Genomic DNA, 20,381 nt, shown 5'->3' with positions numbered 1-20,381 from the left:
CATACCAGGCTGTGATGCAACCAGTCAGAATGCTCTCCCATACATCTTCCTTTAAACTTAACTGGGTTCACTGACAAATGTATTATATTACTGTCTTGCATCTTAAAAAAAAATTTAATTAAAAGAGTGTCGGGGTATTAGTGGGAGTAATATCCAGTGGTCTGGGAAGTCCAACAGCTCCAAAGTCTCGAGGGTGTTGGATTATCAGAGCAAAAGGTTAGTACCGCTGCAAGTTTAGAGCTGGAGGGCCCCACAGGGTATTTCTCTGATCCAGTGGGATCTGGCCCAGTAATTACACGCCATGAATTCACGGTTGCCATCTTTCTTGATGTTTGGGTTTTAACATTTGCTGTCACCTCTTGTACAGGTGATTGACATGCCAGAGCACAATCCCGGGGATATGGGCGGAACCATGAGGCTTGGCAAGAGGACCACAATACTCAAGGATAAAAATTCAGTACTAAGTAAGATTTCAGTTTGCTGCTTTCAAATTGTCAGTCCCTTTTTTTTGTTCTCTTGTTTTTTCTATCCCTTCTGTGCTTTTGTTCAGGTAACTGAACGCTCCTAGTAAAGTATTGATAATCCACTGGACAAATGTAGTGCAAGTTCTAATCCCACTATAGCAGGATTCAGTTAATTAATTAAATGTGTAATAAAAAGCTGGCATTGGTGAGAGCAGATCTGGAACGATAGAACTGTGGTGAAAACACAAACACATCCAGTGCATGATTGTTTAGGGAAGGAAATGTCTGTTCTGCCCTTCATGATTCCAAGCCAATCTCCCTCCTCAAAGTCCACAAATCCAATCACTATGTCCTTTGATTCCTTCTGTATCAAAATCTGTTGACTTTAATCTTGACATGGTCATACATGACCACTGAGGTGGTGGAGAACTCCAAACGAGGGAGATTTTCCTCATCTCTGTTGCTGATTCCTTTTTTTCATCATTTTTCGCTGCCGGAGTGTAGACCTCGCTGGTGAGACTGAGATATATTGCCCAACCCTAGCAGCCCTCTGAATGAGTGGTCTCGCTGGGCTGTTCCAAAGGTGGTTAAAACTCTGACATGTTACTGTGGGTCTGGAGTTCCATACAAGTCAGACAGGTACAGACAGCGGATTTCTTCTCCTGAAGTCTGTTGGTGGATCAGCCAGGTTTAGGACAACCTGGTTCTTTTGTGATTATCATTACTGATACATGCTGCTTAATCAGGTTTTGTAATTGGTTTATTATTGTCACATGTACCAAGATGCACTGAAAAGCTTTGTGTGCACACCATCTGAACAGATCATTCTATACAGAAGTACATTGAGGTAGTACAAAAGGAAGAACAATAACAGAATGCCAAATATAGTGTTACAGCTACAGAGAAAGTGCAGTGCAGGTAGACAGTTAAGGCACAAGGTAGACTGAGAGATCAAGAGTTCATCTTTATTATAATAGAGGTCCGTTCAGGAGTCTTATAACAGCGGGATAGGAGTTCTTGAGCCTGGTGTTACATATTCTCAAGCTTTTGTATCTTCTGCCTGATGGGAGGTTGGAGAAGAGAGAATGGCCGGGGTGGGAGGGGTCCTTGATTATGTTGGCTGCTTTCCCGAGACAGTGGGAAGTGTAGATAGAGTCCATGGAGGGGAGGCTGGTTTCTGTGACGTGCTGAGCTATGCTCACAACTCTCTGCAATTTCTTGTGGTCTCGGGAAGAGCAGTTGCCGTACCAAGACGTGATGCATCTGGATAGGATGCTTTCTGTGGTATATCCGTAAAAATTGGTAAGGGCCATTGGGGACATAGAACACTACAGCACAGTGCATGCCCTTCGGCCCACAATGTTGTGCCGACATTTTATCCTGCTCTAAGATTTATCTAGCCCTTCCCTCCCACATAGCTCCCCATTTCTCTATCATTCATGTGTCTATCCAAGAGTCTCTTAAACGTCCCTAATGTATCTGCCCCCACAACCTCTGCGGGCAGTGCGTTCCACGCACCCACCACTCCGTGTAAAAAAAAAACTTACCTCTGACATCCCCCTTATACCTTCCTCCAGTCACCTTAAAATTATGCCCCCTCGTGTAAGCCATGCTGAATTTCCTTCGCCTTCTGAGGAAGTAGAGGTGCTGGTGGACTTCCTTGGGCACGGTGTCCACGTGACTGGATCAGGACAAGCTATTGGTGATATTTACACCTCAGAACTTGAAGCTCTCAACCATCTCCACCTTGGCACCATTGATACATGGAGTCTACTCTGCCCCACTTCCTGTTTGTTTATACATCTGAATTTAGACTAGCTGCCGCTGTGGTGGGAATGGAGCTCCTGTCTGCTGCGAAGTTTCTCTAACCTGACATCGTGCCCCCATTTGCTTCTGATTCCCATAGCCCGTGAATGGGAAGCACACAATGAAAGTTTCACACAGAAGATGGAATTAGGAAGCAGGTTGTGAAGCCCCATTTTTGGGAGGGAGTCTGATTATCTGGTCGATGTTCTCTGGGGAATGGTAGCATAGTGGCTAGGTTCAGGTTTATTGTTGTCATAGACATAAAAAGTTAACTTTTTGCAGCAGCAGCACAGAATATTACAAGACGAGGACAAACATCAGTTAACATAAATTATACATAACTTACTCGTGGTCAGAGTAAACATAATGACCTTAGTACAAGATTGAGAGAGAGAGAAAAATTATATAGTCTGAGGTAGTGTTAGGGTTTTTCAGGGCAGTTCAAGAATATGATGGAAGTGGGGAAGAAGCTGCTGTTGAACGTTGAGGCGTGGGTCTTCAGGCTCCTGTACTGGGCGAGTAATCTGCAGCCTTGGATCCAATGAGAAGAACTCAAATCTCACAGTGACGCGGGGTTTAATTAAAGGGAAGTAAATGAACTGGAGAATAAGAGGGTGAGTTTCAGCAATCATCACCGTGAACTGGTAACAGATGCTGGAATGTGGGGCAACACACAAAGCGCTGGAGGAACTCAGCGGGTCAGGCAGCATCTGTGTGTGTCACCGTGAAATGATCTGATTTGTCTTAAAACCTCATTGGGTCACAGATGTCATTCTGCTAAGGGGAATTTACCTCCTTAGCCAGTGACCCTTGGGTGAATGCTGACCTACTACAAAGAACAAACTACTTAGTTTAAAGGCATGAATGAACAGGCATTAAATGCCATGTCGCATCCTGTGAATGAATTAAAAATAATTGGGATCCAAGCTCAGTCATTTGACTTGAGCTGTGCTGAAGCAAAATGCTTACTCATCAGTTGGCTGTGAATTAACATCACAGGTTCTCCACTGAACAGTTAATGATTTTTTGTTAATAAGGCGGTGATTGTGTGTTCTGCTTTCCTAAGGCCTTTGGGAGGTGTGTGCAGTATGTACAGAGGCCCACGGCTCTCTCCCAGAGGCTGTTGCAGTTCATCAACAGAGGTGTGAAGGGGTCACCTGAGTCTCACTTGCTGGCGTTTGACAATTACTGATTGGTAGGGTTGGCTGGGTCAGCTTTACCACTGTGGATTATGGTTCAAGTAGGTCTTTGGTTGGCAGGTCGCTTTTAGTAACACAACGTTACTAATTGTGAATGAATATAATAAAACGTGAACTAATCAGTGCAGGTTACTGGTCTGAATGTTTCCAGCAGTAAGCTGCTGTCTCTAAAGGAATAATTGATGTTCAGGAGTAATGAGATCTACAGGGAGCAGTGCCTGACCCAATGAAGGTCAGTGATTACTTATTACTGCTCCAGTAAACACGCCAAGGTGAAAGCTAAGCACAGTCTTAGCCTGGAGATAGCACAGATCGTCCTGTAACCCTCCAGCAGCTATCTCCACCTTCACTACCCTGCCCCCCCCCCCCCCCCCCCCCCCACCCACCCCGCTTCCATCTTTTTTTTTGTCTGTTTCCACCTATCACGTCTCCCACCCCTCCACCTACCCTACCCTACCTGGCTCCATCTGGGTTCAATTCTGGCCGCTGTCTGTAAGGAGCTTGTACGTTCTCCCCGTGTCTGCGTGGGTTTCCTCCGGGTGCTCCAGCTTCCTCCCATATTCCAAAGACATACAGGTTAGAAAGCTGTGGGCATGCTATGTTGGTGCCTGAAGCGTGGCGACACTTGCGGGCTGCCCCCAGAACACTCTATGCAAAAAGATGTATTTCACTGTGTGTTTCGATGTACATGTGACTAATAAAGAAACTTTATCTTGTCTTATCCTTCACTAAACCCTTCTCTCCACAGTCCACCAATAACCTCTGGCATTTGTCACGCCCCCTCCCCCCTCTCCTCTTCAGACATGCCGTCTCCCCTCTCCACTCCCAGTCCTGACGCAGGGTTTCGACCCGAAACATCGACAATTCCTTCCCCCCACAGATGCTACTCGACCTGCTGAGTTCCTCCAGCAGATTGTTTGTTGCTGCAGGTAATCCTGTGTTCCAGCTACATGAACAGTGCAGAGATCGAGAGTACTGAGAGCTTCAAATTCCAAAGAATGTTATTCGAAACAGGGTCAGTGAACTTGTGGCACAAATCAGTACAAAGGGGTATGATTTAGTGGCCATTACAGAAACGTGTTTGCAGTGTGGACATGAGTGGGAGTTAAAATATCCAAGGATATCAGGTAATACGGAAGGATAGGCAGGAAGGTAAGGGAGGTGGGGTAGCGCTCTGAATTAAGGATGAGATCAGGGCGATAGTGAGAGACTATGTAAGATCTAAGGAGCAGAATGTTGAGTCTGGGTAGAGATTGGGAATAGTGAGGGGAAAAGATCACTGGTGGGAGTTGTCTATCGGCCAGCATTACAGTGGCACAGGCAATAAACCAAGAAATCTCTGATGCATGTAAGGATGGAATGGCAGTTGTCATGGGGAACTTCAACTTCCACATAGATTGGGCGAATCAAGTTGGTCGAAGCAGTCTTGCAGGGGACTTCATGGAATGCATCTGTGATAGCTTTCTTGAACAGCATGTTAATGAACCTACAAGGGAAAATGCTATCTTGGATCTGGTCCTGTGCAACAAGACAGGTAAAATTAACGATCTTGTAGTTAGGGATCCTCTTGGAAAGAGTGATCATAGTATGATTGAATTTCTCATATAAATGGAGGGTGCAATAGTTTGATCTAAAACCAGTCCATTATGCCTAAACAAGGAAGACTACAATAGGATGAGGGAGGCTAGCATAGACTGGGAACACAGGCTATAAGGTGGAACAATTGAGAAACAGTGGAAGACTTTCAATTAGATTTTTCACGGTGCTTTCACAGTTACCAAAGTTCTCTGGGCAGGTCTCGGCGGATTAGAAGACAGCGAATGTCACGCCACTGTTTAAAAAAGGATGTAGGCAAAAGGCAGGTAACTATAAGCCAGTTAGCTTAATGTCTGTAGTTGGGAAAATGCTTGAAGCTATCATTAAGGAAGAAATAGCGAGACATCTGGATAGAAGTGATTCCATCAGGCAGACACAGCATGGATTCAGGAAGGGCAGGTCCTGTTTGACAAACTTAATGGAGTTCTTTGAGGATATAATGAGCGCAGTGGATAGAGGGGAAAAGGTGGATGTTGTATACTTGGATTTCCAGAAGGCGTTCGATAAGGCGCCGCATAAAACACTTATCCATAAGATAAGGATGTACGGAGTTGGGCGTAATGTATTAGCATGGATAGAGGATTGGTTAACCATTAGAAGGCAGAGATTTGGGATAAATGGGTGTTTCTCTGGTTGGCAATCAATGGTGAGCGGGGTGCTGTAGGGGTCGGTGCTGGGCCCTCAACTGTTCACAATATGCATTAACGATTTGGAAGAGGGGACCGAGTGTAGCGTATCTAAGTTTGCTGATGACACTAAATTGAGTGGAAAAGCAAATTGCACAGAGGATGCGGAGAGTCTGCAGAGAGATATAGATAGGTTAAGTGAGTGGGCAAGGGTCTGGCAGATGGAGTACAATGTTGGTAAATGCGAGGTCATCCAGTTTGGAAGGAAGAATAGAAGATCAGATTATTTAAATGGTGAAAGATTGCAGCACACTGTTGTGCAGAGGGACTTGTTCATGAATCGCAAAAGGTTGGTTTGCAGGTGCAACAGGTTATCAAGAAGGCAAATGGGCCTTCATTGCTAGAGGGATTGAATTTAAGAGCAGGGAGGTTATGCTGCAACTGTACAGGGTACTGGTGAGGCTGTACCTGGAGTACTGCGTGCAGTTCTGGTCTCCTTACTTGAGGAAAGATATACTGGCTTTGGAGGTGGAGCAGAGGAAGTTCACCAGGTTGTTTCCGGAGATGAGGAGATTAGCCTATGAGGAGAGATTTTGTTGCCTGGGACTATACTCGCTGGAATTCAGAAGAATGAGATGGGATTTTATAGAAACATAACATTATGAAAGGGATAGATAAGATAGAGGCAGGAAGGTTGTTTCTACTGGTTGGTGAGACTAGAACTAGGGGACATAGCCTCGATTTGGGGGAATATATTTAGGATGAAGATGAGAAGAAACTGCTTTTCCCAGAGAGTAGTGAATCTGTGGAATTCTCTGCAAAAGGAAACAGTAGAGGCTACCTCATTAAGTATATTTTTGCATAGTAGGGGAATTAAGGGTTATGGGGAAAAGGCAGGTAGATGGATCTGAGTCCACAGCCAGATCAGCCATGATCTTATTGAATGGCGGAGCAGGCTCGACGGGCCAGATGGCCGACTCCTGCTCCTGTTTCTTATGTTCTTATGAGTGAACGTCACCAGTAGCCTGTCCTGGTCCAATCACGTAGACGCCATGGCCAAGAAAGCTCACCAGCACCTCTACTTCCTCAGGAGGCTAAAAAGATTTAACATGTCCCTTTTGACCTTCACCAATTTTTATCGATGCACCATAGAAAGCATCCTATCCGATGCATCACGTCTTGGTATGGCAACTGCTCTGCCCAGGACTGCAAGAAACTGCGAGAGTTGTGGATACAGCTCAGCACATCATGGAAACCAACCTCCCCTCCATGGACTCTGTCTGTACTTCTCGCTGCCTCAGTAAAGCAGTCAACATAATCAAAGACCCCGCCCACCCCGGACATTCTCTCTTCTCCCCTCTCCCATCAGGCAGAAGAAACAAAAGCCTGAAAGCACGTACCACCAGGCTCAAGGACAGCTTCTATCCTGCTGTTATAAGACTATTGAACAGTTCCCCAGTACAATAAGGTGGACTTTTGACCTCACAATCTACCTCATTATGACCTTGCACCTTATTGTCTGCCTGCACTGCACTTTCTCTGTGGCTGTTACACTTTATTCTGCATTCTGTTATTGTTTTACCCTGTACTACCTCAATGCACTGTGTAATGAATTGATCTGTACGAACAGTATGCAAGACAAGTTTTTCACTGTACCTTGGTACAAGTGACAATAATAAACCAATTCCAATTCCCCTGAGAAGCACCTGGACCTGGTTGGCTTTATTCCAATCTGATAGCAAAAAGCTGTTTCCGTTAAGCTTGTTCATTTGTATCAGGATGACATCCTGGAATTGCTACTGGATCTGGTTTGGCCTCTTGCTCTCGGAAGGAGGTGGAGAATATTTTGACCAAGGATCCTGCTTGCATGTATTCTAAAGAACTGATGAGGTGCCTTCAACAAGTGGGAGTTGGCATGGGAGTAGTTCTTCGACAACAGTTCTCAAGCCCACAGCTTCTACCACCAAGGACATGGCAAAGGCCCAGAAGGGTCAGCCCATTTAGTGTAAATCTTTATGCTGAGAATAGTTTGAATAATTGGCTGGTGTGTTTGATTTTGATCAGTGTTGTCATTTTTTTTAAATCAATATTTGCTGTCTTTAACCTTTAGGGAAGTTGTACAAGGACAGTGACTCCATTGAGGAAAGACACAGACATCGATACGAGGTTTGGCTCCGAAATGCTTTCATGAAAACCTGCAGCATTTTATTGTGCAGATTTTTTCTTGAGTCAGTTGTGAACGTTAAATCTGCTCAATTTTCATCGCTTTAAGTGTACATTTTTTCTTTTCCAGTTGGTTAGTTTTTTTTAACTATTCATTGTTTGCAAATCCTTTTATGCCAGATATTTTCTTCCTGAACTCATTCCACCGAAAAAAAATTTTGATCTAACCACATTCAAGCGATAAAGGTAAACTCTCTGGTTATGTTTCAGGTAAATCCAGAAATGAAGAAAAGTTTTGAAGAAAGGGGATTTCGATTTGTTGGGCAAGACGTGGAAGGAGAGAGAATGGAAGTAATAGAGCTTGAGGGTAGGTGAAGAAGCAGGAATCGTGTTCAAATCTGCCCTCTGCCATTTCGTCTGTTATTTTTAATCACTACTCAGACTTTCAATTTGTAAAATTTGTTATTGGCATCAACATTTTAGGTAAGATTACTGTACTCATGGTGAAAAATCTTGATTATAATCCCCAAATTTACCGTGTGGTTTCACAAACTCAACCCTGCCAAATTCACAACTTAAAAAAAACATCCTCGGATCTGGTTGTCTGAATTTTGCCCAACCTTTTGTCACTTAGCTATCTACGTTGCCTTAACAAGCAAAGTATTTCTGATCCTGAAAATCCAAGTGAAAAATCTTGGAAATGATCAGCAGGTCAGGTGACATCTGTGGCGAGGAAAATCAAGAGTTAGTGTTTCGGGTCAATCATTTTTCACGTCTGATGAGAGCTCTCCCCGCACGGCTGAGCCTTGTCTTTCTCAGAATCTAAGTCCTCTGGCATGGTCACTGATAAAAGCAAGGGAACTCATCAACCCTACCAAAGTTGGTGCAGTGGGATTTTATTGTGATCAAAATTCAGTGAAAATGTTTGTTTTCTGCTCATTCATATATTTTGTGACTGATTTTGTTGTGTTCAGACTGCCTCGTGACTTTTTCTTTCCTTCGAGACTTATTGATGGATTGCGAGGAAGCCAGTGTTTGCAGATTGAGTTTTGAGAGAATGTTTATGTCTGGTCTTTCTCTCTCTCTCTCTTTCTATTCCAGATCACCCCTATTTTGTTGGCGTCCAGTATCATCCAGAGTTCACCTCCAGGCCCATGAAACCATCACCCCCATACTTTGGTCTTGCCTTAGCTGCTGCAGGGAAGTTGCAATATTACTTGGAAAAGGGCTGTAGATTGTCACCCAGGTATTATGAGGCATACGCTTGTCTATCTATTTTGTTTGCGAGGAGGCTGAACTTTTTCACTGGCTTTCTTTCTATCACTTGCACTACCAAGAGGTAGCTGCCATGATTGTTCCTCACTTTGAGAATGTTCATCCCAACCACAATGTGGTTAAGGGGAGCTCATGGGGAAGAAAGGAGTAAAAGGTCACGTTCTGGGGTTTAAACAGGAGGCTTATGTGAACCAGTCAGCCCATTGGCTTGTTTCATTGGTGTGAACATTGACAGTGAATTCAGCAAACAACAGAAACACAGCACAATGTCAAGTTCCACTTAAATGTGATTAAATCCTCCCAAAGTTCTTCATGTCAAACTAAATATTGAGCGAGTCATGTCATTTGGGGGGCGGGGGGGCGCGCTGGGGGAGGGTGCTAAGAGATTGCTCCAACAGGTAGGTTTCACAGTGTGTGAAAGGTGGGAGGGAGGGAACTCCAGGGCTTGGAGCCTTGACATCTGAAGGATAAGGGATGAGGTGTACGGGGACAGTGAGTTGGAATAGTCGCATAAAGAGGGAACAAAGGACCAGAGGAGGGTTTCAGCAGCTGGTGAGCTGAAGCAGCAATTTTGAGGTAGAAGGAGACAGGGTTGGGTCCTGACCCGAATTGTTGAGTGCCTGCTTTTCTCCATGGATGCTGCCCGGCCTGCTGAGCTCCTCCAGCATCATCGTGTTTTTCATATGAGAGAGGTTGAGCAGGTTGGGACTATTTCATTGGAGCGCAGGGGAATGAGGGGTGATCTTATTGGAGGTGTATAAAATCACGAGGGGCAGTGCAGACATTCTTCTCGGGCTTCAGGAATCAAGAACCAGAGGGCATAGATTTAAGGTGAGTGGGGAGAGATTTAAGACCATAATCACAAGATAAAGGAGCAGAATTAGACCATTCAGCTCATGAGTCATTCAGTCGTGGCTGATTTTTTTTTCATCCCCATTCTCCCCTTAAACCCCCTTACCGATCAAGAACCTATCGATCTCTGCCTTAAATACACCCAATGACTTGGCCTCCACAGCCCTCTGTGGCTACAAATTCCACAGATTCACCAACCTCTGGCTGAAGAAATTCCTCCTCAACTCAGTTGCCCTAAGGGTCAACTTTTTTTTACCCAGAGAACGAGCTGCCAAAGGACATGAGTGAGGCAGGTACGTTAACAACGGTTAAGAGGCACTTGGACAGGAACATGGATAGGAAAGGTTTAGAGGGATATGGGCCAAACATGGGCAAGTGGGACTGGCTCAGATGGGAATCTTGGTCGTCATGGACCAGTTGGGCCGAAGGGCCTGTTTCCATGCTGTGTGACTCTGCTGTGACTGTGTCATTTATCCCCCACACTCCCCCATGTTTGGACTTCAGCTTTCCAACCTGTTGACTGGGTTCAACACTTCCCTCCACCCCTACCACATCTGCCGTGCTCTCGTGCTGCAGGTGATGGTCCAATAATGATCCATTTATTTTATTATTGTGTACAGTTTTGTTCACCCTGTTATAGGAAAGATGTCACTCAGCTGGAAAGAGCATGAAGAAGATTTACTCTAACGTTGCCAGAATTTGAGGGACTGAGTTATAGGGCGAGGTTGGGCAGGCTAGGACTTTATTCCTTGAAGTGTAGAGACTGAGGGGTGATCTTGCAGAGGTGTATAAAATCACGAGGGGCACAGATAGGGTAAATGCACAGTCTTTTTCCCTAGGGAAAGGGAAGCAAAAACTAGAGGGCATAGGTTTAGGGTGAGAGGGGAAAGATTTAAAAGGGACCTGAGGGGCAACTTTTTTTCACCCAGAGAGTGTCGGTATATGGAACGAGCTGCCAGAGGACATGGTCGAGGCAGGTACAATAACATATAAAAGACACTTGGACAGGTCCATGGATAGGAAAGGTTTAGAGGGAAGTGGGCCAAATGTGGGCAAATGGGACTAGCTTAGGTAGGCATGGTGGCCAGCATGGATGCGTTGGGCCGAAGAGCCAGTTTCCGAGCTGTGTGACTCTATAACTACTTCCTCTTCATTACTGTTATGCTAGCTACTGTTTTGATCAAATTAACAAGGTTGAGACACCCTAGAGAGAAAAGTAGATGTATATTTTTCATGCTAGCAGTGGTTGGATTATTGTAATATTTAAGCAGAGTTGTATCGTCATTTTCTTGCGTCAGCAGCTGATTTAGTGCATCTCCGCTGGCATCATTGCACACCCTTCCATTATACTCACCTTTCATGGAGGTGGCTGCTCTAGTTTCATTACATTTGATGCTCCAGAGCTGTATATTCTGATCCAAGGTTTTTTTCATGTTTTGACCTATATTTGTTCTGTGTCTTTGGGCACCAGATGATTATGGAACATGGAACAGTACAGCACAATACAGGCCCTTTGGCCCACAGTGTCGTGCGACCTTTAAACCTCGCCCAAGACTATCTAACCCCTTCCTCCCACATATCCCTCTATTTTAAATTCCTCCATGTGCCTATCTAGTAATCTCTTGAATTTGACCAATGTACCTGCCTCCACCACTACCCCAGGCAGCACATTCCATGCCCCAAACACTCTCTGGTAAAAAACCTTCCTCTGATATCTCCGTTGAACTTCCCACCCATTACTTTAAAGCCATTCTCAATTATTATTATTCTCAATTACAGGTCTTGTTGGTCTGACTTGTTCCTTTACAAGGTTAGAACTGCACAACAGAAGTTTTGAATTTTCCAGTTCTTTAGTTTGTGGAATTTAATGAGACTTCTATCATTGCTTTTTAAAAGGTACAAACAGAACAAATTAACATCTGTCTAATTTAGTTCACAGAGAGCCAACGAATGAGGGTTTGCAGCAGGAAGATCCCAAATTTGTTCTTTGCTCTCTATTTCACTCTATCTCAGGCAGACTCTCAAGAACTGCCGTGGGGTAGGGAAGGACAAGGTTCCCAATCTTTAAGTCATTTGTTCTCGGGATAGAGCTGCGTGTAAGTAGATTGGTAGAGCTTTTTCCAAATGCCAGCAAGTTAACACTTGTGATTCTGCTTCTCCCAGGGATACCTACAGTGATCACAGTGGCAGTAGCTCACCAGATTCTGAAATTGTTGATTTAAAGCTGCCAGCTAATCTAACACCTGTGTAATATTTGGTAAGTTTTGCGACTTGGATTGTAAAATTGTCCTGTGTCTTTTACAGTTGTATGCGTCAACATAAGATGTTCATAGGCTGTCTCCCTTTTCAGAGAAATATGCATTTCTTAAGTGACCTCAAAGTCACACGGCCAATAAAGGTTTTGAAGGATTGTCACTAGGTAACACAGCAGCTAATCTATACACAGAGCCAGTGATGTTAGTGGAAGCATAAATTTGGACAGCTCATTTAGAAGAGCAGGTAACTCTTTGCTTAATGTTGTGGAGCATCCTATTTTGGTTGAAAAACACTATGATGCTGGAGGAACTCAGCAGAGCACCAACATCGTAGTGTTTTTTCATCTAGATTCCAGCACCTGCAGTCCTTTGATCCTCTTCTGGTTAATTGGGGTTGAGAGTGGCAGCTTTCCCTGTTTTCTTTTGCAGGGGTCTGCTTTATGGCCTGGCCAAGTGTCCATGGTTGAGAATAGAACTTTAAATTCCATCCATCCTAATTAGGCACTGGTAATGTTTAACACAAATTGGCACCAGCTACAGTTCAGGACGATCTGTCTGCTCCCCAGGTGGCTCATTTGGGAAAGACATTGAGCAGGTGAGCTGTACAGGTAAGGAAGGTCCCAGCTGATTGGCCAGTCCTACTCAGGGCAACTCTGGATACATGTGAATCCTGTTGCTATCAGACCATCGTAGAATTTTTTAAATTATTAATTCACAGAATCTGGACATTATTTATTGTCCAGCACTAATTTCCCTTGAATTGAGGCAGTTAAGAGTCAACATGTTGTTGGGTCTGGAGTGGCATATAGGCCTGACTGCTTAAAGATGGCAGATATCTTCCGCTTTTTAGGATAATGCTGTAGTTTGTTTTAGTTCAGATTGCGCAGGTACCAATCTAATTGTAGTTAATTACTTAAATTCAGTCTGCTTTTCTGGGGATTGAAGTCAAACCTCTGGGTCCAAATCGAGAGCTCTGGCAGTTAGACCCCGAGCTGGTTTTGGACCAAAGGGTGAGCTAACTTCTCAACACTGTAATGGAAGTTTGAGAGACTGGCACAAGTGAAATTATTTTCAGAAGAAAATAAGGTGGAGGAAAAGTTCTGACTTTTAGCAGTTGTACATCCTGAGCTCCCATTTGGGCAGATTATGGCAGAGTCTGTATATCCGTGAGACACCTGATCCAATCTGTCGGAAGGTTCCTTCCGTCCCATCCCAGCGTGGCCGCTGCAGCGGACAATGACCCTTAGGATGAACAAAGACAAACTTTTAACCTACCAGCCAACTCCCTGGAGCCAGATTCTAATAATTGAGGCTGTGTTAAACTTTGACAGCTGGTTAGGCAACTTCACCAGAACTTTTTAAATGTCACTGACATTCACAAACCTACAAAAGTAATCAAACTAATAAACATTAATTATTCTATTAACTAAAATTGTTAAAATGACAAGTTTTAGAGTAATTGAAATACTTAAGAGCAATAAAGTGTATTTAAATAAATTGATTTAACACTTTACTTCAAATCATGTAAATGACCTGAAGCTCTCGGAAGCTTAATCACTAAGACCCATACTTGAGAGTCACAGCCCATCCACAGTCTAACCAGCCACATGTTGGACCCCAGATTGGCCAGTGTAACTGCTGGGAACCTGCAGGAAGTTCATGCTTTACCACTGGACCACAGCAAAGTTGGAGTGGCAAATGGTGGGGACTTGTTGGGGCTTTTGAGAGTTTCCTCTTCATGTGAATTACCTTGAGAAGTGTTTGGGATTGCCAGCTGGTCCCACTGTTCTCTACCAATATCATCCACCTAATGCCCACATAATTAATTCCCCTTGTGTCAGGGGTCCATTGATCTTGTACACCCACTGGGTGACTGATCATTCATAGCCACCCAGGGGAGTGAATTCCAGGGACGACAATTTTCCAAGCGATAACTTCTCATCCAGATTCTAATTCTAGGCACCCTTCAGTTTTAAATATCTTTTTTATTTATCTACACAGGTATCAAGTAATTCAACAGAATCAGGACATATTGGTGTCTGAACTGCAACATCCTTTTAATTTCATAGTATTAACCTATCCTTACTGGTCTCATGTTGTTGAAGTGGGGGGTGTCATTTGTGTTGCTTTTTGCTGATGGTGAAAGTCATTTTTTATATAAAAGGATTTCAAGTTTGTTTGCATCTTTTAGCTTTCATGTTCAAATTTTTTCTACCGCTGTACAAAATTAGCACATTGAATGGGGATTGGAATTGGAACGTCGCTATCTAACACCAATTGCTCATTTTAAATTGTTCAGAACTCCTCAGCTCTGATTTAAGGTTTTATGTTTTATTCAGCACTACCTCTGGGGGGGGGGGGGGGGGGGGGGAACGTATGATCTTCGCAGCATACTGCTTTATTTTTACTTATCGCATGAATTGTTTAAGGTCCTCTTGATGTACACCACTCGTGAAACCATGGTAGCCATGGCATTATTCTGTTTAAGCTCATGTCATTACACTTGGTATGAATCTGTGGGTTGTTACACTTCAAGCTGATGAAATATTTAATTTTTTATATTTTGCATACTTGGGGTATTTTGTCTACAAAATGCAATTAAAGTACTATTGCATAAAAGAAGTATCAGATTGCATATGGAGCTTTTTGCTACCATTCCGATGAGCCAGGGGTGATTGTGTAGAGCCAGGAGAAGGCGTAGAATGTTGAAAATGAGGCATAACTACTCAGGACCCTGCCTCAATCACGTGACTTGAGTTTGACAGTACTCAGCAAAGCCAGTATTACAGAACGCTGCCTCCAAAGCTCCCAATCCCCAAATGTTGTTGGGACGTCAGACGACAACTCCAGATGTGTTTGCCAGTCTCTTTGGCAAGTTGCAGGGCAATGAGGGTCGGAGGCTCCTCACCGCCACAGTTTGGCCACTGTCTTGGCCACGTACCTTCCGCGAAGGACTTTCCAATCCTGATGTGACTCCACTAGTCTCCCTCCGGATTCGGGGCTGGGCGTGGATGGGAACGTGTTAAATATCTCCGGAACGGTGCTTAAGAAAGAAATTTGTGAAATCTTGATTGAGAGCCGGTCTTTGTAGTGGGATTGAACACTCTTGAGGCACCTTTCCACTCCCACAGACATTCAATAAATCCAGTATTTGACTAGTTGCCTGCCTTGGTTTATTTGTGCCAAACAACCTAAATTAAATCTTCATTTTGAGGCTGGGCTAAAATATTCCTGCCTATAAATTTATGCCATGTCGGTAGCTGTGTGTACTTAAGAACAAACAAGAGTGAGATGGCCATAAGAAGCCTGTTTGCTCCTTAACACTACAAATCATGGACTGCAAGAAGCCCAGCTTTAGTAATTATGATTTGTAAAACAAAACGATAATAATCACATCCTTCCAATCGTGTGGTGACCAGAACTGCACATGGTACTTCAACTAACAAACATTTTGTACAGTTTACCATAACCTCCCTGCACTTAACCCTTACCTAGGGCATTCTGCCTGTCATCTTTCACCCCTCAGTCCACCAATCGCCCCTCCTCAGTCCACCAATCGCCCCTCCTCTGTCCATCCCTATCTCACCACTCCCCCTCTCTTTATATTGACCATCTCCCTTCTCCACCCTCAGTTCTGATGCAGGGTTTCAACCCAAGACGTCGACAGTTCCTTTTTTCCCACAGATGCTTCTCAACCCACGGAGTTCCTCTAGCAGATTGTTCATTTCTCCAGATTCCAGCATCTGCAGTCTCTTGTGTCTCCCTGCTCTTGTATTCTATGCCAGAGCCAATGAAGGTAAGTATCCTGTAATCCTCCTTAACTACTTTATCTACCAGTGCTGCTGCCTTTAGGAATCCTTGGACTCATACACTGAGGTCCCTCTGTTCCTCAGTACTTCTTGCCACTCATTGCCTTCATCCTAGCCTTGTAAGAAAGACGTGGTTAAGATAAGATAAGATATCTTTATTGGTCACATGTACATTGAAACACACAGTGAATTGCACCTTCTGCATAGAGTGTTCTGGGGATAGCCTGCAAGTGTCGCCACACTTCCGGCGCCAACATAGCATGTCCACAGCTTCCTAACCCGTACGTCTTTGGAATGTGGGAGGAAACCGGAGCACCCGGAGGAAACCCACGCAGACACTGGGAGAACGTACAAACTCCTTACAGACAGTGGCCGGAGTTGAACCCGGGTTGCTGGTGCTGTAATAGCGTTATGCTAACCGCTACACTACGGATTTTGCCAGGACTAGAGGGCTTGAGTTATAGGGCGAGGTTGGCTAGTCTAGGTCTTTATTCCTTGGAATGTGGGAGAATGAGGGGTGACCTTGTAGAAATGCTTAAAATTCTGAGAGACATAGATAAGGTGGGATGGTAACAGTCTTTCCCCCAGGGGAGTCCAAAACTAGGTGAGGGGGAAAGATTTATAAGGGAGCTGAGGGGCAACTTTTTGACACAGAGGGTGGTGAGTATGTGGAACGAGCTGCCAAAGGAAGTGGCTGAGGCAGGTACAATAGTATCGTTTAAGAAGCACTTGGAAGGGCAGGGCTTAGGGGGATGTGGAACGAATGCAGGAAATTGGGACTAGCAGGTGGGCACCATAGTCGGCATGGACTGGTTGGGCCGAAGGGCCTGTATCCATGCTGTGTTGTTCTATGACTATGAAGTGATGTATTCTGAGAGGAGTAATGTGAACCTTGCTAAATTGTTCTTAAAGATTTGACCTTTTGCAGAGTTGAAGACAACCACAGCTGCGTCACCCATCCCCAGCACTTCACTACCACCACGCACATCTGTTTAGTGGGGACACTGGAGGGTGGTCTGGGCTGCTCCCCTTCTCCCGAATCACAAGGATGGTCAAATCATGTCCACGGGGGTGCCATTTCTGCTCAATGTTCCTGAGAGTCCACACTTAACACGCTCCCTCATACTCCAGAACAGTAAAGTATTTCAGGTGCTGCCTTAAAGATGCCACAGAGACTGAAAGATCAAAAGGCCTCCTAAGAATTAAACTATAAGATTCTGATAATCCACCAATTGATCATTCAGAAATTAGCTGACGGGGTTTTGTTTTCCACAGTCCCTTCCAACTCTTAGGGCCCTTGGCTCCCTCGTTTCTTTTCACTTACCCAATGCCCTAATTGCCGCGCTCCCTTACAACTCCCCAGTTCCCTTGCTCCCATTCAGCTCACCTGGGGTCCACTTCCGAAGCTCTCTCAACGGATCAGGATCCCATTTCCCGTACTCCCTTTAAACCTACATGATTTATTGGATATTTATTATAATACTGTGACATTTTTTAGAAAGTGAATTAAAAATGTGTTGGGGTGTTAATATGAACAGCATCCAGTTGTCTGGAAAACTTGCTGTTTCAGTACCATTACAGCTGGGTTATTGGGGATTTTCTGGTGGGCTCTTCTGGGGAAGTCGTACTTGGAACTAATGGAGGCAAACTGGTTGGATATTATTAATGGTAGATAATTTAAATTGGAGTCAAAGAGCAATACAGCATGGATACAGGTCCTTCAGCCCAACCAGTCCATGCCAACCATGGTGCCCACCCAGCTAGTTCCAATTCCCTGCGTTCAGCCCATATCCCTCTAAGCCCCACCCCTCCATGTACCTATCCAAGTGCTTCTTAAATGATACTGTTGTACCTGCCTCATCCACTTCCTCTGGAAGCTCGTTCCACATACTCACCACCCTCTGTGTGAAGAAGTTGCCCCTCAGGTCCCTTTTTAAATCTTTCCCCTCTCACCCTAAACCTATGCCCCCTAGTTTTGGACTCCCCTACCCTGGGGAAAAGACCGTTACTGTCCACCTTATCTATGCCTCTCATAATTTTAAACACTTCTATAAGGTCTCCCCTCATTCTCCTACATTCCAAGGAATAAAGACCCAGCCTGGCCAACCTCTAGGGCAGGCACAGTGGTGTAGCGGTTAGCGTAACGCTATTACAGCACCAGCGATCCAGGTTCAATTCCAGCCGCTGTCTGTAAGGAGATTGTACGTTCTCCAGGTGCTCCGGTTTCCTCCCACATTCCAAAGACGTACGGGTTGGGAAGTTGTGGGCATGCTATGTTGGCGCTGGAAGTGTGGCGTCACTTGAGGGCTGCCCCCAGCACATTCTCAGTAACGCAAAATGACGCATTTCACTGTGCGTTTCGATGTACATGAGGCTAGGAAATATCTATCTCTCTCTCTCCCTATAACTCAGGTCCTCTAGTTCTGGCAGTGTCCTAGTGAATCTTTTCTGCTATATTTGGTTGATCAAAAAAATATTGAAACGACCCTACCTAAATTGCAAAATTTGTGGCTTAACGTGGGCTGACGTAATTACAGAGCAGGAATATTGATTCTCGTGACAGCAATGCTTTGTAAAGACCAGTGGGCCTTTGTTTGGGGGTGGTGGGGGACAGCCCATGTGACACACTGTCTAAATGCTTGCTGGAGACATTTTATCCTAGTCAATGCTGGAGATGTGGCTTGGATTTGAGAGCCAGCTACGTCCTTCCTCAGGCTTCATTCTCCATGAGGAGTTGGAGGGAGGATCAACACTGGGCACCGATGGTCTGAGGGGGTGGGGTTTGGTGCAGCCCCAACTCTTGGCCGCTGCCTCCCCAAATCCCTGCTTGACGTTGCCCCTGCTCTCTAATGGACCCTGACCTGGGCCCACGTGCAACAAACCATACAGTTCCCCACCCCTACTGGGCCATCCTCTCTGGCTCCCCTTCCTAGACTGAAGTCTGGAACGGCAAGGGTCAGTGTGGAGGGGGAGGGGGTGGATAGTGACTGTTGTGGGCGTGCAGTTTCCGAGGGAGAGGAGTGTCGTTGAGTGGGTGAGAAGGGTCTGCGAGTGTAGGGGGTGATCAGCATGTGAAAGGGAGGGTCAGCGGGGTAGAGTATAGGATGGTCAAGGTGAGGACAAGAGTATAGGGCAGACACTGTGAGGGTGAGGAGAAGGGTGTGGGGGGGCTCTGTGTGTGAGGAGGACAGCATCTTTGGGTGGGTCAGTATGAGTGGGGGGGGTCAGGTAATGAAGGGTCTGTGTGTGAGGGGAGGGGTGAGTGTACAAAGGGGGGGTTTCAGCATGCGGCCGAGGGGGAGAATGGGAGGTCAGTGTGTGAGAGTGGGGGTCAGTTTAAAGGGGATTCGGAGGGTGAGGGGGTGAGTGTAGGGTGTTGGGTTGGTCAGTGTGAAGGACTGAACGGGGTACCGTTCAATACTTGTGACTTGAGCTAAACACTGAGTTGGAGGCCTAGTGTGAAAACTGTAATTTTTGGCAAAATTGAGTTTAGTTTGGGCCTTTGGTATGGAATTTAAATAAAAATGTAGAATCAGGACTGGTGACCGCAGAACAGCTGGGTCGTGGTTTAAAACCCCATCTGGTTCACAAATCATCCATCCCAGTTGGAAGTCCAAATAACAGCTGTCTGAAATGGCAGAGTTGTTCGAGGGTGGGCTCTGTCCTGGGCCAAAGAAAAGCAAAAGCTTGTAAATAAAAATTGAACCATAACTGCATTAATTCATAGTGAAAGCTGCAAAAAAAAATTGAACTTTTATTTCCATTTTTGTTACGGAGGGGGTGGGGGGATTTAAAGATGGAAGTAACCTCTCCATTTTTCCTGCAGCTTTTGTATTTTCCACGTAATTGGCATTTCCATTCAATTGTGTGGTCCAAATTTGAAATACCTTGCCAAAAAATTAATTACCAAAAGTTAATTCTGTGGCCCAGTTTTAACCCAAGTTGATGGTTATACCATGGATAATCCTGCAAGTAGTGCATGGAATACACAGCCAATCAGATCGTCCAGGTATTTCTGTGCTCTCATTGGCCCTCCTCCAGTCATCTGACTTTATTATCATGTCCCTCCCATCCCCCTCGTGTTCCCCCACCATAGGGGGAAATGGTGTTTGGCTCCTTGTCTGAACGAGCTCCACGTCCCAAAAACGCATGGCTTGAATTCATTGTTTCATTTCTTGATGACTACCATAACAACATCTGGTTTTGCTGACTAGTTTCATATGTTCTTACAGCACGTGCGATCAAAACTTAGTTATCAAACGATATCCTTTACCGGACTAATATAGGTCGATATATAGAACTCTATATACAATTAACATAACAACTAATCTGGACA

General features: G+C 44.9%; 1 protein-coding gene across 3 annotated transcripts in view; it reads left to right on the top strand.

Moving 5' to 3' along the window:
• The window catches only part of LOC127581798 (CTP synthase 1), a 47,031-nt gene extending 32,434 nt beyond the window's left edge, over positions 1-14,597 (top strand). For all 3 annotated transcript variants that reach the window (XM_052036505.1, XM_052036504.1, XM_052036506.1), the window contains 6 exons: positions 368-464; positions 7,802-7,857; positions 8,125-8,221; positions 8,956-9,100; positions 12,145-12,238; positions 14,238-14,597. In XM_052036505.1, coding sequence (XP_051892465.1) covers positions 368-464; positions 7,802-7,857; positions 8,125-8,221; positions 8,956-9,100; positions 12,145-12,232 — 483 coding nt within the window. In that variant the 3' untranslated portion in view covers positions 12,233-12,238; positions 14,238-14,597. The remainder of the gene's footprint in view (positions 1-367; positions 465-7,801; positions 7,858-8,124; positions 8,222-8,955; positions 9,101-12,144; positions 12,239-14,237) is intronic.
• The last annotated feature ends 5,784 nt before the right edge of the window (positions 14,598-20,381 follow it).

This window comes from Pristis pectinata, chromosome 22 (assembly GCF_009764475.1).
Source record: "Pristis pectinata isolate sPriPec2 chromosome 22, sPriPec2.1.pri, whole genome shotgun sequence".
Taxonomy (NCBI): domain Eukaryota; kingdom Metazoa; phylum Chordata; class Chondrichthyes; order Rhinopristiformes; family Pristidae; genus Pristis; species Pristis pectinata.
This window is presented reverse-complemented; position numbering and strand designations above follow the sequence as displayed.